Genomic DNA, 18,548 nt, shown 5'->3' with positions numbered 1-18,548 from the left:
TCCGGAGGGCGCCGCACCAGGGCAAGATCCGCTGCTGCTGTGTGCACCCCGCTGCCGCTGGCCGCTGCCCCCCCCCCCCCCCCCCCGCTGCCGCTGTGAAGGGAAACTAGGCGTGTACGCGTCTACTTTCCCTTCGTGGAGAGGTCCTTTACTGTGCGGTGCGCAATGACGTCATCGCGCACAGCAAAGGTCCTCTACACGAAGGGAACTAGACGCTACGTGTCTAGTTTCCCTTCGTGGAGAGGACCTTTGCTGTGCGGTGCGCGATGACGTCATCGTGCACCGCACATCATTTCAGTCTGTACAGGGGGCGTAAATGACCAAGCCCCCTGTACGAAGCCACGCCCCCTATTGCCGCCCGGGGCGCACAGAGCCCCAGGACCGGCCCTGCCAAGTACACCCCTTCATGACAACAGTATTCCCTGATGGCAGTGGCCTATTTCAGCAGTATAATGTGCTCCTGCCACACTGCAAATATTATTCAGGAATGGTTTGAGGAACATGACGGGTTGGGTACGGGATACCGGCAGTCAGAATACTGACACCAGCATCCCGACTGTTTGAAATCCTGACATGGGCGCAGGAGGCAGCTAACCCTAATCTTCTCCCTCCCCCTAACCCTCTCTCCCCACAGCCTAACACCTCCCCTGCCCGCAGCCTAAACCCAACCCTCCCCCGGTTGTTTGTAGGTGTGTGTTAGAACTACTACAGGTGTAACCAAACTGGAAGAGTCCTAGTGCCGACCATTACCACTCATATGTATCTGTTTTTCTTTTTTTATTGACCGTGCAGGTCCTATTTAAATCAGAAGTAAAGTAAAGCTTCTGCATGAGTTCCAAGAAATATTAATATAACAAAATATTCAGACAGGGCAGCTGTCTCTATAAATGCTGCAGGCTGGTGCAGCACAAATTGTGCTTCTGATCTAAAGTGAAAAAAGCCTGAAGAAAAAATATTGGGCGATTAGGAGGCATAGGAGTCAGCGATGCCTCTACAACAGCTGCTGATCGCTGAACTGAGAATTGGCTCTAGTGACATTGACTTACTGTGTGTGGCCGGCAGGGGTCAGTGACAATAGAATATTGCTAACTAATATTACTACTTATTGCTAATAACGTCCATATTGCTGACTGGCTCTGAATGCTATCTTCATTGGTGAAGCCAAGAGCCAAGCCACTGCGGTGCCAGTTATAAGGAGCGGTATAGAAATAAGGGGGGTCTTCAGTTTGCCGGCTGTCAAGCAGCAGTGTGACTTTACAGGTCTATTGTACATTTATTTTTCAGACACTGGCTCTGCTGGAGGAAGAAGATGACATTAACCAGGTGACAGATTACTTCTCCTATGAACACTTCTACGTCATCTACTGCAAGTTCTGGGAACTGGACACTGACCATGACCTGTACATTGACCAGAAAGACCTGGCTAGATATAATGACCATGGTGAGTGGAATTACATAGAGCTTACTGAGGACATAGCTCTTCCCTTAACACATTCTATATTCAGTAAAGCAGAGCTTCTCATGTTACACTATACAATCAGTATGGATGCAGCACTTCCCTTGTAACACTACATTCAGAGTGGAGGAAGCATCTTCCCTTGTATACAACACAAAGGGTGGAAGCAGCCCCCCCTTTCCCTTGTACACTACATTCAGGGTGGGGGCAGCCACCTTCCCTTGTACACTACAATCAGTATGGAGGCAGCCCTTCCCATGTAACACTGTACGTCCCAACTGTCCCGATTTTCGCGGGACAGTCAACTTTTTCTGGGACTGTCCCTCCCGCGGGCCGCAGTGTCACGGGGGGTAAGGGGGGCAATTGGGAGGCTCCGGTGTCTCGCTGATCTGCTTAGCATGCGCACAGTGTCTATGGAGGCAGTCCTTCCCATGTAACATTGTACATTCAGTATGGAGGCAGCCCTTCCCATGTAACATTGTACATTCTGTATGGTGGCGACCCTTACCATGTAACACTGTACATTCTGTATGGTGGCGACCCTTACCATGTAATGCTGTACATTCTGTATGGTGGCGACCCTTACCATGTAACGCTGTACATTCTGTATGGTGGCGACCCTTACCATGTAACGCTGTACATTCTGTATGGTGGCGACCCTTACCATGTAACGCTGTACATTCATTATGGAGGCAGCCCTTCCCATGTAACGCTGTACATTCTGTATGGTGGCGACCCTTACCATGTAACACTGTACATTCTGTATGGTGGCGACCCTTACCATGTAACGCTGTACATTCTGTATGGAGGCAGCCCTTCCCATGTAACGCTGTACATTCAGTATGGAGACAGCCCTTCCCATGTAACATTGTACATTCAGTATGGAGGCAGCTCTTCCCATGTAACATTGTACATTCTGTATGGAGGCAACCCTTCCCATGTAACGCTGTACATTCAGTATGGAGACAGCCCTTCCCATGTAACATTGTACATTCAGTATGGAGTCAGCCCTTCCCATGTAACACTGTACATTCTGTATGGAGACAGCCCTTCCCATGTAACATTGTACATTCTGTATGGAGACAGCCCTTCCCATGTAACATTGTACATTCTGTATGGAGGCAACCCTTCCCATGTAACGCTGTACATTCAGTATGGAGGCAGCCCTTCCCATGTAACATTGTACATTCAGTATGGAGGCAGCCCTTCCCATGTAACACTGTACATTCTGTATGGAGGCAGCTCTTCCCATGTAACATTGTACATTCAGTATGGAGGCAGCTTTTCCCATGTAACATTGTACATTCTGTATGGAGGCAACCCTTCCCATGTAACGCTGTACATTCAGTATGGAGACAGCCCTTCCCATGTAACATTGTACATTCAGTATGGAGTCAGCCCTTCCCATGTAACATTGTACATTCAGTATGGAGGCAGCCCTTCCCATGTAACACTGTACATTCTGTATGGAGGCAGCTCTTCCCATGTAACATTGTACATTCAGTATGGAGACAGCCCTTCCCATGTAACGCTGTACATTCAGTATGGAGACAGCCCTTCCCATGTAACATTGTACATTCAGTATGGAGGCAGCCCTTCCCATGTAACATTGTACATTCAGTATGGAGGCAGCCCTTCCCATGTAACACTGTACATTCTGTATGGAGGCAGCTCTTCCCATGTAACATTGTACATTCAGTATGGAGGCAGCTCTTCCCATGTAACATTGTACATTCTGTATGGAGGCAGCTCTTCCCATGTAACATTGTACATTCTGTATGGAGGCAGCTCTTCCCATGTAACACTGTACATTCTGTATGGAGGCAGCTCTTCCCATGTAACATTGTACATTCAGTATGGAGGCAGCTCTTCCCATGTAACATTGTACATTCTGTATGGAGGCAGCTCTTCCCATGTAACATTGTACATTCTGTATGGAGACAGCCCTTCCCATGTAACGCTGTACATTCAGTATGGAGACAGCCCTTCCCATGTAACGCTGTACATTCAGTATGGAGACAGCCCTTCCCATGTAACATTGTACATTCAGTATGGAGGCAGCCCTTCCCATGTAACGCTGTACATTCAGTATGGAGACAGCCCTTCCCATGTAACATTGTACATTCAGTATGGAGGCAGCCCTTCCCATGTAACGCTGTACATTCTGTATGGAGGCAGCTCTTCCCATGTAACATTGTACATTCAGTATGGAGACAGCCCTTCCCATGTAACGCTGTACATTCAGTATGGAGGCAGCCCTTCCCATGTAACATTGTACATTCAGTATGGAGTCAGCCCTTCCCATGTAACACTGTACATTCAGTATGGAGTCAGCCCTTCCCATGTAACGCTGTACATTCTGTATGGAGGCAGCCCTTCCCATGTAACGCTGTACATTCAGTATGGAGACAGCCCTTCCCATGTAACGCTGTACATTCAGTATGGAGACAGCCCTTCCCATGTAACGCTGTACATTCAGTATGGAGGCAGCCCTTCCCATGTAACATTGTACATTCAGTATGGAGACAGCCCTTCCCATGTAACATTGTACATTCAGTATGGAGGCAGCCCTTCCCATGTAACATTGTACATTCAGTATGGAGGCAGCCCTTCCCATGTAACATTGTACATTCTGTATGGAGTTAGCCCTTCCCATGTAACATTGTACATTCAGTATGGAGTCAGCCCTTCCCATGTAACACTGTACATTCAGTATGGAGACAGCCCTTCCCATGTAACATTGTACATTCTGTATGGAGGCAACCCTTCCCATGTAACGCTGTACATTCAGTATGGAGGCAGCTCTTCCCATGTAACATTGTACATTCAGTATGGAGGCAGCCCTTCCCATGTAACGCTGTACATTCAGTATGGAGACAGCCCTTCCCATGTAACATTGTACATTCAGTATGGAGGCAGCTCTTCCCATGTAACACTGTACATTCTGTATGGAGGCAGCTCTTCCCATGTAACATTGTACATTCAGTATGGAGTCAGCCCTTCCCATGTAACACTGTACATTCTGTATGGAGGCAGCTCTTCCCATGTAACATTGTACATTCAGTATGGAGGCAGCACTTCCCATGTAACATTGTACATTCTGTATGGAGGCAACCCTTCCCATGTAACGCTGTACATTCAGTATGGAGACAGCCCTTCCCATGTAACATTGTACATTCAGTATGGAGTCAGCCCCTCCCATGTAACACTGTACATTCAGTATGGAGTCAGCCCTTCCCATGTAACGCTGTACATTCTGTATGGAGGCAACCCTTCCCATGTAACGCTGTACATTCAGTATGGAGGCAGCTCTTCCCATGTAACATTGTACATTCAGTATGGAGGCAGCCCTTCCCATGTAACGCTGTACATTCAGTATGGAGACAGCCCTTCCCATGTAACATTGTACATTCAGTATGGAGGCAACCCTTCCCATGTAACACTGTACATTCTGTATGGAGGCAGCTCTTCCCATGTAACACTGTACATTCAGTATGGAGGCAGCTCTTCCCATGTAACACTGTACATTCAGTATGGAAGCAGCTCTTCTCATGTAACACTGTACATTCAGTATGGAGGCAGCCCTTCCCATGTAACACTGTACATTCTGTATGGAGGCAGCTCTTCCCATGTAACATTGTACATTCTGTATGGAGGCAGCTCTTCCCTTGTAACAATGTACATTCTGTATGGAGGCAGCTCTTCCCATGTAACAATGTACATTCAGTTTGGATGCAATGCTGTGAAATACCTTTACCTTAAAGCCAGTGTTCATGGCTTATCAATAGATTTAATTTTGGTTTGGCATGTGTCACTCCAGAATTCTTTTCCAGGCAGGATAATACACCCAGTAGGTAAATGGAAAACATGGTTTCCATGCCACATGAGTGCCACTTCAGCTTCCAGTGTACTACATGCCCTGAGTAATCCTTTTGCTCCGGTAGCTGCATTTCTGTACCTGGATAAAGGCAGCCCTCACAACTGCAAGTGTGGCACCAGCCTTGGCGTTTCTCTCTACTTACAGTATAGATAATGAGGGGCTACTGGTTTATTTGGTGATATGAGATCTTTTAGTATATTGCTATTTTTGTTATACCGTATGGTGCTTTCTCTTATGTCCTAGAGGATACTGAGGTCCACATTAGTACCTTGGGGTATAGACGGGCCCACTAGGAGCCATGGGCACTTTAAGACTTTGATAGTGTGGACTGGCTCCTCCCTCTGTGCCCCTCCTGCCAGACTCTGTTTAGAAAATGTGCCCGGAGGAGCCGTTCACGCTTAGGGAAGCTCCTGAAGAGTTTTCTGCATTTATTTCTCTGACGTCCTTAGTGGATGCTGGGGACTCCGTCAGGACCATGGGGGATTAGCGGCTCCGCAGGAGACAGGGCACAAAAGTAAAAGCTTTAGGACTAGGTGGTGTGCACTGGCTCCTCCCCCTATGACCCTCCTCCAAGCCTCAGTTAGGTTTTTGTGCCCGGCCGAGAAGGGTGCAATCTAGGTAGCTCTCCTGAGCTGCTTAGAATAAAAGTATAGACTTAGGTTGTTTTTTTTTTGTTTGTTTTTTTTTCAGTGAGTCCTGCTGGCAACAGGCTCACTGCATCGAGGGACTAAGGGGAGAAGAAGCGAACTCACCTGCGTGCAGAGTGGATTGGGCTTCTTGGCTACTGGACATTAGCTCCAGAGGGACGATCACAGGCCCAGCCATGGATGGGTCCCGGAGCCGCGCCGCCGGCCCCCTTACAGAGCCAGAAGAGTGAAGAGGTCCAGAAATCGGCGGCAGAAGGCATCTTGTCTTCAAGAAAGGTAGCGCACAGCACTGCAGCTGTGCGCCATTGCTCTCAGCACACTTCACACTCCGGTCACTGAGGGTGCAGGGCGCTGGGGGGGGGCGCCCTGAGACGCAATGAAAACACTATTTATGGTAAAAAATACATCACATATAGCTCCTGGACTATATGGATGTATTTAACCCCTGCCATTTTACCTCATAAAAAGCGGGAGAAAGGCCGCCGTGAAGGGGGCGGAGCCTATCTCCTCAGCACACAAGCGCCATTTTCCCTCACAGCTCCGCTGGAAGGACGTCTCCCTGACTCTCCCCTGCAGTCCTGCACTACAGAAACAGGGTAAAAAAGAGAGGGGGGGGCACTAATTTGGCATATAAAAACATAGCAGCTATAAGGGAGAAACACTTATTTATAAGGTTGTCCCTATACATATATAGCGCTCTGGTGTGTGCTGGCAAACTCTCCCTCTGTCTCCCCAAAGGGCTAGTGGGGTCCTGTCCTCTATCAGAGCATTCCCTGTGTGTGTGCTGTGTGTCGGTACGCGTGTGTCGACATGTATGAGGAGGAAAATGGTGTGGAGGCGGAGCAATTGCCTGTATTAGTGATGTCACCCCCTAGGGAGTCAACACCTGACTGGATGGTCTTATTTAAGGAATTACGTGATAGTGTCAGCACTTTACAAAAAACTGTTGACGACATGAGACAGCCGGCAAGTCAGTTAGTGCCTGTCCAGGCGTCTCAAACACCGTCAGGGGCTCTAAAGCGCCCTTTACCTCAGTCGGTCGACACAGACACGGACACTGACTCCAGTGTCGACGGTGAAGAAACAAACGTATTTTCCAGTAGGGCCACACGTTACATGATCACGGCAATGAAGGAGGCTTTGCATATTTCTGATACTACAAGTACCACAAAAAAGGGTATTATGTGGGGTGTGAAAAAACTACCCGTAGTTTTTCCTGAATCAGAAGAATTAAATGAAGTGTGTGATGATACCCCCGATAAAAAATTGCTGATATCTAAGAAATTATTGGCATTATACCCTTTCCGCCAGAAGTTAGGGCGCGTTGGGAAACACCCCCTAGGGTGGATAAGGCACTCACACGCTTATCAAAACAAGTGGCGTTACCGTCTCCTGATACGGCCGCCCTCAAGGAGCCAGTTGATAGGAAGCTGGAAAATGTCCTAAAAAGTATATACACACATACTGGTGTTATACTGCGACCAGCGATTGCCTCAGCCTGGATGTGCAGCGCTGGGGTGGCGTGGTCGGAGTCCCTGACTGAAAATATTGATACCCTGGACAGGGACAGTATTTTATTAACTATAGAGCGTTTAAAAGATGCGTTTCTATATATGCGTGATGCACAGAGGGATATTTGCACCCTGGCATCAAGAGTAAGTGCGATGTCCATTTCTGCCAGAAGATGTTTATGGACACGACAGTGGTCAGGTGATGCGGATTCCAAACGGCATATGGAAGTATTGCCGTATAAAGGGGAGGAGTTATTTGGGGTCGGTCTTTCGGACCTGGTGGCCACGGCAACAGCTGGAAAATCCACCTTTTTACCCCAACTCACCTCTCAGCAGAAAAAGACACCGTCTTTTCAGCCTCAGTCCTTTCGTCCCCATAAGGGCAAGCGGGCAAAAGGCCAGTCATATCTGCCCCGGGGTAGAGGAAAGGGAAAAAGACTGCAGCAGACAGCCTCTTCCCAGGAACAGAAGCCCTCCACCGCTTCTGCCAAGTCCTCAGCATGACGCTGGGGCCTTACAAGCGGACTCAGGTGCGGTGGGGGGTCGTCTCAAGAGTTTCAGCGCGCAGTGGGCTCACTCGCAAGTGGACCCCTGGATCCTACAGGTAGTATCCCAGGGGTACAGATTGGAATTCGAGACGTCTCCCCCTCGCAGGTTCCTGAAGTCTGCTTTACCAACGTCTCCCTCCAACAGGGAGGCAGTATTGGAAGCAATTCACAAGCTGTATTCCCAGCAGGTGATAATCAAAGTACCCCTCCTACAACAGGGAAAGGGCTTAGAATGTAAGCTCTCACGAGTAGGGCCCTCTTCCCTCATGTGCTTATACTTTTCTTACTTTAATAATCCTCAACCGCCCAGATCCCACAGTTTTTTGACCACCTGGAACTTATCTCTATGTTTACTGGTGTAGTTATGCTTAGCTGCCCTGTACTTGTCCTATATTGTATTCAACTGTAAGTCACTGTTTTCCTATTTTTTATGTGCATTTGTACTCTGTAATCGGGCGCTGCGGAACCCTTGTGGCGCCATATAAATAAAGGATAATAATAATAATAATAATTATTCCACACTATTTGTGGTACCGAAGCCAGACGGCTCGGTGAGACCTATTCTAAATCTGAAATCTTTCAACACTTACATACAAAGGTTCAAATTCAAGATGGAGTCACTCAGAGCAGTGATAGCGAACCTGGAAGAAGGGGACTATATGGTGTCCCTGGACATCAAGGATGCTTACCTTCATGTCCCAATTTGCCCTTCTCACCAAGGGTACCTCAGGTTCGTAGTACAGAACTGTCATTATCAGTTTCAGACGCTGCCGTTTGGATTGTCCACGGCACCCCGGGTCTTTACCAAGGTAATGGCCGAAATGATGATTCTTCTTCGAAGAAAAGGCGTCTTAATTATCCCTTACTTGGACGATCTCCTGATAAGGGCAAAGTCCAGGGAACAGTTGGAGGTCGGAGTAGCACTATCTCGGGTACTGCTACAACAGCACGGGTGGATTCTAAATATTCCAAAATCGCAGCTTATCCCGACGACACGTCTGCTGTTCCTAGGGATGATTCTGGACACAGTCCAGAAAAAGGTGTTTCTCCCGGAGGAGAAAGCCAGGGAGTTATCCGAGCTAGTCAGGAACCTCCTAAAACCAGGAAAAGTGTCAGTGCATCATTGCACAAGGGTCCTGGGAAAAATGGTGGCTTCTTACGAAGCGATTCCATTCGGCAGATTTCACGCAAGAACTTTTCAGTGGGATCTGCTGGACAAATGGTCCGGATCGCATCTTCAGATGCATCAGCGGATAACCCTGTCTCCGAGGACAAGGGTGTCTCTTCTGTGGTGGCTGCAGAGTGCTCATCTACTAGAGGGCCGCAGATTCGGCATTCAGGATTGGATCCTGGTGACCACGGATGCCAGCCTGAGAGGCTGGGGAGCAGTCACACAGGGAAGAAATTTCCAGGGAACGTGGTCAAGTCTAGAGACTTCTCTCCACATAAATATACTGGAGCTAAGGGCAATTTACAATGCTCTATGCCTAGCAAGACCTCTGCTTCAAGGTCAGCCGGTGCTGATCCAGTCGGACAACATCACGGCAGTCGCCCACGTAAACAGACAGGGCGGCACAAGAAGCAGGAGGGCAATGGCAGAAGCTGCAAGGATTCTTCGCTGGGCGGAAAATCATGTGATAGCACTGTCAGCAGTGTTCATTCCGGGAGTGGACAACTGGGAAGCAGACTTCCTCAGCAGGCACGACCTCCTCCCGGGAGAGTGGGGACTTCACACGGAAGTCTTCCACATGATTGTGAACCATTGGGAAAAACCAAAGGTGGACATGATGGCGTCCCGTCTCAACAAAAAACTGGACAGGTATTGCGCCAGGTCAAGGGACCCTCAGGCAATAGCTGTGGACGCTCTGGTAACACCGTGGGTGTACCAGTCAGTGTATGTGTTCCCTCCTCTTCCTCTCATACCCAAGGTACTGAGAATTATAAGACGGAGAGGAGTAAGAACTATACTCGTGGCTCCGGATTGGCCAAGGAGGACTTGGTACCCGGAACTTCAAGAGATGCTCACAGAGGACCCATGGCCTCTGCCGTTAAGAAGGGACTTGCTTCAGCAAGGACCCTGTCTGTTCCAAGACTTACCGCGGCTGCGTTTGACGGCATGGCGGTTGAACGCCGGATCCTAAGGGAAAAAGGCATTCCGGAAGAGGTCATACCTACCCTGGTCAAAGCCAGGAAGGAGGTGACCGCACAACATTATCACCGCATTTGGCGAAAATATGTTGCGTGGTGTGAGGCCAGGAAGGCCCCCACGGAGGAATTTCAACTCGGTCGATTCCTGCATTTCCTGCGAACAGGAGTGTCTATGGGCCTCAAATTGGGGTCCATTAAGGTTCAAATTTCGGCCCTGTCGATTTTCTTCCAGAAAGAATTGGCTTCAGTTCCTGAAGTCCAGACATTCGTCAAGGGAGTACTGCATATACAACCCCCTTTTGTGCCTCCAGTGGCACCGTGGCATCTCAACGTAGTTCTGGGATTCCTCAAATCACATTGGTTTGAACCGCTCAAATCTGTGGATTTGAAATATCTCACATGGAAAGTGACCATGCTGTTGGCCCTGGCTTCGGCCAGGCGAGTGTCAGAATTGGCGGCTTTGTCTCACAAAAGCCCATATCTGATTTTCCATTCGGACAGGGCAGAACTGCGGACTCGTCCCCAGTTTCTCCCTTAAGGTGGTGTCAGCGTTTCACCTGAACCAACCTATTGTGGTGCCTGCGGCTACTAGGGACTTGGAGGACTCCAAGTTGCTAGACGTTGTCAGGGCCCTAAAAAAATATATTTCCAGGACGGCTGGAGTCAGGAAAACTGACTCGCTGTTTATCCTGTATGCACCCAACAAGCTGGGTGCTCCTGCTTCTAAGCAGACGATTGCTCGTTGGATTTGTAGTACAATTCAGCTTGCACATTCTGTGGCAGGCCTGCCACAGCCAAAATCTGTAAATGCCCATTCCACAAGGAAGGTGGGCTCATCTTGGGCGGCTGCCCGAGGGGTCTCGGCTTTACAACTTTGCCGAGCTGCTACTTGGTCAGGGGCAAACACGTTTGCAAAATTCTACAAATTTGATACCCTGGCTGAGGAGGACCTGGAGTTCTCTCATTCGGTGCTGCAGAGTCATCCGCACTCTCCCGCCCGTTTGGGAGCTTTGGTATAATCCCCATGGTCCTGACGGAGTCCCCAGCATCCACTTAGGACGTCAGAGAAAATAAGAATTTACTTACCGATAATTCTATTTCTCGTAGTCCGTAGTGGATGCTGGGCGCCCATCCCAAGTGCGGATTGTCTGCAATACTTGTACATAGTTATTGTTACAAAAATCGGGTTATTATTGTTGTGAGCCATCTTTTCAGAGGCTCCTCTGTTAGCATGCTGTTAACTGGGTTCAGATCACAAGTTGTACAGTGTGATTGGTGTGGCTGGTATGAGTCTTACCCGGGATTCAAAATCTTTCCTTATTGTGTACGCTCGTCCGGGCACAGTATCCTAACTGAGGCTTGGAGGAGGGTCATAGGGGGAGGAGCCAGTGCACACCACCTAGTCCTAAAGCTTTTACTTTTGTGCCCTGTCTCCTGCGGAGCCGCTAATCCCCCATGGTCCTGACGGAGTCCCCAGCATCCACTACGGACTACGAGAAATAGAATTATCGGTAAGTAAATTCTTATTTTTTCTGTTTGTTATTTTCAGGCAGATCTGGTTGGCACCAGACTGCCTGCTTCGTGGGACTTAGGGGGAGGACGGCCCAACCTCCCATAGGGTTAATGGTCCCGTTCCCCGCTGACAGGACACTGAGCTCCTGAGGGAACTATTCGCAAGCCCCACCACGGCGAGGTACATTCCCGCAGCACGCCGCCACCCCTAACAGAGTCAGAAGTGAGAAGAGTGGTGAGTAGATAGCCGGCGTACCGGTTAGCGGGTCGCTGGCGGTAATGGCGGCATAAGAGTATGGAGACGCAATGCTGGCAGGCAGGCTGCGGCTCCAGGTTTCAGAGGCATACTATGTGTGTTCCGCTGTGAGGGGCGAGCTGAAGCCTTAAAATACAAAATACCCACACTGGCAGCAGCTTGCAGGGGTTCTAACCCACTGTAAACCACATTATAAACCTCAGCCAGTATAAAAAACCAGGAAGACCGCGTGCCATTAAGGAGGCGGGGCTTCACTATGAGTGGATCCAGCGGCTCACCAGCACCATTTTCCCTCTGCAGCTCTCACTGAACAGACTGCTAGAGAAGCACAGCTCCTCCACAAGGACTCCAGATTACCTCAGCGGTACCAGGGGGTCAGAGCAAGGGGGGGAAGCAGTATAAGAGTACTGAAACCCTATTAAGGGTACTTAGTCTGCGACCCAGCTAGGCTTAAGCTTTAGCAAGAAGGGCGCTGTGTGGCTGGCTCCATCTTACTCTGTGTCTCCCTTGAAGGGGTCTGTGTGGGTTAACTGAGCTTACCTTTTCGTGTGTGTGTGTGTGTGTGTGTGTGTGTGTGTGTGTGTGTGTGTGTGTGTGTGTGTGTGTACACCACACATTACAATGTCTAAGGAGTATGTTTCATGCAGTGCAGAGTGTTTTTCTTCCCCAGGGGGATCACTACAATGTACTCAGGATAGTACTCATTCTCAGGCTAGTGGATCCGAACCAGCATGGTTGGATTCTCTAAAAGGGATGATCTCGAATATTTCTAATAAATTATCCCAGAATGAGAAAGAGACGCAATACTTAAGACAGTCTGTGGATGACCTGATGAATAGAGATTCAGTTCCCATACCAGTGTCTCAGACTCCAATCTCTCTGCGGGCCCTTTTGAAACCTCCTAAACTCCTATGCTGCTTTGCTCACGGCAGGGTGTCCTGATTGGTGGGATTTTCAATCCTAATATTTAAGTGTCCAGGGACACCAGGGGACCCTCTGTGGCTTTGGAGTCACTAAGTCTAGATAGAGCCCTGTTAGAAGAAAGGACAGGTAATTATGCTGATGAGGGGGTAGTTCACATTGGTATAGTGAAATGAGTCACGATTAACCCCGTGTAGTCATTTGTGATTTCAGAGGCCCTTCAGCTGACTTCTGTTTCCTGTGAAGGGGCTGCGACAGAGAGGGGTCAGCCCTGCACTTCCTGTTTATCACACAGCCAGATGTCCTAGACCGCTTACCTGGCTGGGCACACACCTGACAACAAGCACTTACACCCATTAGTGCAATACAATACAATCACACATATACGTGTCATAGGCATTTTGTAGGGAGCAAATCAGGTCTAGAAAGATATTGCCTGAGGGGCACAACCATATAAAAAGAGGGACAATTACCTGAATACATATAGTAGATGACAGGTTCAGCATTTAACCATATATTGTCCTGTTAATGTCCACAATAGTAGGGGATACACCACTCTATTGAGCATGCAGGCAGTGGCCATAGAGGGTCACACTCAGTAACATCCTGCATCTTGGACTTACATACTGAATGCAGGAACAGGCTGGCCAAAAAATAAGTGACGTGACGCTGGCCTGGCTGCATCTGTCACACTCCCACCTCACAGAGTCTTCAAATCAGGCTTACCAGCTTCTCAAGAAGCAAGTATGACTTTACAGAAAGTAATTCTCAGACTGGTACAGACTCAGGTCATTGTTCCAGTTCCACTTCAACTGCAAAACCAGGGTTATTATTCCAACCTGTTTGTGGCACCGAAACTGGCCGGTTCGGTAAGGCCCATTTTAAACCTCAAGTCGTTGAACCCGTACTTACGGGTGTTCAAGTTCAAGATGGAGTCTCTGAGAGCGGTGATCTCAGGTCTGGAGGAAGGGGAATTCTTGGTGTCTCTGGATATCAAGGATGCGCACCTTCATATTCCGATTTGGCCGCCTCATCAGGCTTATCTAAGGTTTGCATTACAGGACTGTCAATACCAGTTACAGGACCTGCCATTTGGCCTCTCCACGGCACCAAGCGTGTTCACCAAGGTATTGGCAGAGATGATGTTTCTTCTCCGCAAACAAGGAGTGAACATTGGGGGTAATTCCAAGTTGATCGCAGTTGGGCAAAACCATGGCCCTCATTCCGAGTTGTTCGCTCGCTAGCTACTTTTAGCAGAAATGCAAACACAAAGCCGCCGCCCTCTGGGAGTGTATTTTAGCATAGCAGAATTGCTAACGAAAGATTAGCAATTGCTAACGAAAGATTAGCAATTCTGCTAATATTAGCAGAATTGCTAACGAAAGCAATTTTCTTGCAGTTTCTGAGTAGCTCCAGACCTACTCCTAGATTGCGATCACCTCAGTCCGTTTAGCTCCTGGTTTGACGTCACAAACACGCCCAACGTCCGAACAGCCACTCCTCCGTTTATCCAGACACTCCTGCGTTTTTAGCTGGCACGCCTGCGTTTTTTAGCACAATCCCTGAAAACGTCCAGTTTCCGCCCAGAAACTCCCACTTTCTGTCAATCAGCAGAGCGATTGAAAAGCTTCGTTCGCCTGTGAGTAAAATAGCATAGTTTTGTGAAAATTTGCTTAGCGCGTGCGCACTGAAATGCATACGCATGCGCAGAACTGCCGGATTTTAGCCTATTAGCAATTCTGCTAAAATCAGCAGCGAGCGAACAACTCGGAATGAGGGCCCATGTGCACTGCAGGGGAGGCAGATTGGGTGTGGTGTGTTCAATCTGCAATCTAATTTGCAGTGTAAAAATAAAGCAGCCAGTATTTACCCTGCACAGAAATAAAATAACCCACCAAAATCTAACTCTTTCTGCACATGTTATATCTGCCTCCCCTGCAGTGCACATGGTTTTGCCCAACTGCTAAAAAAAATCCTGCTGCGATCAACTTGGAATTACCCCCATTATACCGTACCTGGACGATCTGCTGATAAAAGCGCCATCCAGGGAGAGGTTGTTGGACAACATTGCCCTATCAACCCGACTACTCCAGGATCACAAGTGGATTCTGAATCTACCAAAATCTCATCTGGAACCAACACGGAGGCTTCCGTTCTTGTGAATGATACTGGATACGGAGGTACAGAAGGTATTCCTTCCTTTAGACAAGGAATTGGTAATCCAGTCGATGGTACGGGATGTTCTAAAACCAACCTGGATATCTTTGCATCTATGCATTCGCCTCCTGGGGAAGATGGTAGCCTCTTACGAGGCTCTACAATACGGAAGGTTTCACGCAAGGTCCTTCCAGCTGGATCTGTTGGACAAGTGGTCCGGATCACATCTTCACATGCACCAGAGAATCCGTCTGTCGCCTAAAGCCAGGATTTCTCTTCTGTGGTTCAGACTTCTCACCTGACCAAGGGCCGAAGGTTCGGGATTCAAAATTGGATTCTACTAACCACAGACGCGAGCCTCAGAGGTTTGGGAGAGTCACCGAAGGGGAACAGTGCAAAGGAAAATGGTCAAGTCAGGAGACCATCCTTCCAATCAACATTCTGGAACTAAGGGCCATATACAACACCCTTCTACAGGCATCACATCTTCAAGATCACGCCATTCAGATTCAGTTGGACAATGTGACGGCGGTAACGTACATAAACCGACAGGGAGGAACGAAGAGCAGAGCAGCAATGTCAGAGGTTTCAAGGATTCTCCTCTGGGCGGAAGGATACGCTGTGGCGTTGTCGGCAATCTTCATTCCGGGAGTAGACAACTGGAAAGCAGACTTCCTCAGCAGATACGACCTCCACCCAGGAGGGTGGGGCCTTCACCCGGAGGTGTTTGGGTGCTTGACACGTCGGTGGGGAATGCCACAATTCGACAGGATGTCATCTCGTCTCAACAAAAAGCTCAAGTGGTGTTCCAAGTCGAGAGACCCACAAGCAGTGGTGGTGGATGCTCTGGTGACACCTTGGGTCTACCAGATGGTGTATGTGTTTCCACCACTTCCATTGATCCCAAAAATTCTCAAAAGAATAAAAAGGGAAAATGTTCAAGCAATTCTCATTGCGCCGGACTGGCCAAGAAGGGCTTGGCGCGCGGGTCTACTGGAGATGCTCCTAGAGGACCTGTGGCCTCTACCTCTTCGCGAGGATCTTCTACAACAGGGGCCGTTCGTCTCTCAAGACTTACCACGGCTACGTTTGACGGTATGGAGGTTGAGCGTCAAATTTTAGCCCAGAAAGGGATCCCGGATAGGGTTATTGAACCTTGATCCAAGCTAGAAAGGGGGTAACGTCTAAACATTACCACCCTATTTGGAAAAGATACGTGTCTTGGTGTGAGCAGAAGAAATTTCCTGCGGTTGATTTTCAACTGGGTCGTTTCCTCCTTTTTTCTGCAGTCTGGTGTGGATGTGAGCCTACGTTTGGGCTCCTTAAAAGTCCAGATTTCGGCCTAATCCATTTTCTTCCAGAAATAATTGGCTTCTCTCCCTGAGGTTCAGACAATTTTGAAGGGTATTCTGCACATCCAACCGCCCTTTGTGCCTCCTACGGCACCTTGGGATCTCAACGTGGTGTTGCAGTTCCTGCACTCGGAATGGTTTGAGCCTTTACAGGAGGTTGACGTAAAAAACTTTCTTACGTGGAAGACCGTCACACTGTTGGCCTTGGTTTCAGCAAGACGTGTGTTGGAGCTGGGGGCATTGTTTCACAAGAGCCCCTATTTGATTTTTCATGAAGATAGAGCCGAGCTCAGAACTCGTCAGCAATTTCTTTCTGCATTTCATATAATCCAACCTATTGTGGTTTCCGGTGGTTTACCGACACCTCTGTTACTTCAAAGTCCTTGGATGTTGTGAGGGCTTTGAAGATCTATGTGAAGCGGACAGCTCGTCACAAAAAATCTGACTCTCTGTTTGTTCTCTATGATCCCAATAAAATTGGGTGTCCTGCTTCAAAGCAGTCTATTGCTCGCTGGATTAGACTTACTATCCAGCATGCTTATTGTACGGCAGGCTTGCCGGTTTCAAGATCTGAACAGGCACACTCTACTAGGTCGGTGGGTTCTTCCTGGGCAGCTGCCCAGAGTGGTTCGAACACGTTTGCTAAGTTCTACAAGTTCGATACTTTGTCCTCTGAGGACCTTCAGTTTGGTCAACCGGTTTTGCAGGGACCTCAGCACTCTCCCACCCGGTTTGGGAGCTTTGGTACATCCCCATGGTACTTGGGTGGACCCCAGTATCCTCTAGGACGCAAGAGAAAATAGGATTTTAATTACCTACTGGTAAATCCTTTTCTTGTAGTCCGTAGAGGATACTAGGCGCCCGCCCAGTGCTTCATTTATTCCTGCACTGTTACTTGGTTAAGTATTGTTGGTTCAGCTGTTGCTGTTCCTGGTTTGAAGTTTGGTTAGCTTGGCTTTCCTCTAGTTGTGTGTGTGCTGGTTCGGATTCTCACCACTATCTTTTCTATCTTTCTCTCAAAGTATATCCGTCTCCTCGGGCACAGTTTCTTAGACTGTGTCTGGTAGAAGGGTCTTAGAGGGAGGAGCCAGCCCACACTATCAAAGTCTTAAAGTGCCTATGGCTCCTAGTGGACCTGTCTATACCCCATGGTACTAATGTGGACCCCAGCATCCTCTACAGACTACGAGAAAAGGATTTACCAGTAGGTATTTAAAATCCTATTTTTTGCTTCCTTTTTTGGGGGGAGGGCATACCAAATGAGTGTATCAAACCAACACTAACAAGCACTAGACCACTCCTGGTACCACTGAATGTTGGACACCGTTGCCAGGGAAACCTGTGTAAAAATGTAACAATAAGTTATTTAACATGACAAGTGCTATCATGCATTGATAACCAATGACAGATGTTGCATGCTGACTCTTGTAGTACTATAAGCACCATCATGCACAATGGTACCAGTGTATACATGCACCTGTGCCGCCATATTAGCCATAAGATAACAATTCCCTGGAACAAATCCCCTGGACCTTTGTACAGTAATTACAGATGGTTGCTGATTGTCTCACGCACAGTGCCAGCCAGAGCTGGCTTCCCCTCTCTGGTAATATTGTCACTTTGTAGTATTTGTACTTCATTTATAATTAGTGACTTTTTATTCATTTCAGCCTCTTCACACAGAATAATTGAGAGGATATTTTCTGGAGCGGTTACACGGTAGGATATGAACGCTGCCCGCTGGCTTCTGTGTGACTGGGTGTGATGTGTGACATACGCTTTTACTTATTATTTTCATTCAGTGGTAATTATATTGCATGCAGTGGATCAGTATTATTCTCCCTGAGCTGCATGGAGAATATGGAAATCAGGGATTACTTTTGCAACTCTCCATGCTAAAGAGATTCAGGGGCAAGATCAGCATGGTGGTGTAGTGGATAGCATAACTGCTTCGGAATTCCTGACCAGGGCCACATTCACATGATATTTCTATGTATCACCTGTGTTTGCGTGGGTTTCCTCTCGCACCCCAAAAAAACATACTGGTAGGTTTATTGGATTCTGATAGAATTAGCCCTAGTGAGGGGTAGGGGTCTGCGTGCACTATGTCAGGGAACTTAAACTAAGCCCCAATAGGGCAGGAACTGATAATGAATGACA

General features: G+C 48.3%; 1 protein-coding gene across 3 annotated transcripts in view; it reads left to right on the top strand.

The window, feature by feature from the left end:
* The window catches only part of PPP2R3A (protein phosphatase 2 regulatory subunit B''alpha), a 411,391-nt gene that overhangs the window by 367,204 nt on the left and 25,639 nt on the right, over positions 1 to 18,548 (top strand). For all 3 annotated transcript variants that reach the window (XM_063915513.1, XM_063915514.1, XM_063915515.1), the window contains 2 exons: positions 1,285 to 1,441; positions 18,059 to 18,107. In XM_063915513.1, coding sequence (XP_063771583.1) covers positions 1,285 to 1,441; positions 18,059 to 18,107 — 206 coding nt within the window. The remainder of the gene's footprint in view (positions 1 to 1,284; positions 1,442 to 18,058; positions 18,108 to 18,548) is intronic.

Source organism: Pseudophryne corroboree, chromosome 4 (genome assembly GCF_028390025.1).
Source record: "Pseudophryne corroboree isolate aPseCor3 chromosome 4, aPseCor3.hap2, whole genome shotgun sequence".
Classification (NCBI taxonomy): Eukaryota; Metazoa; Chordata; class Amphibia; order Anura; family Myobatrachidae; genus Pseudophryne; species Pseudophryne corroboree.
Note: the sequence above shows the minus strand (reverse complement) of the source record. Positions and strands in the feature narration are given on the sequence as shown.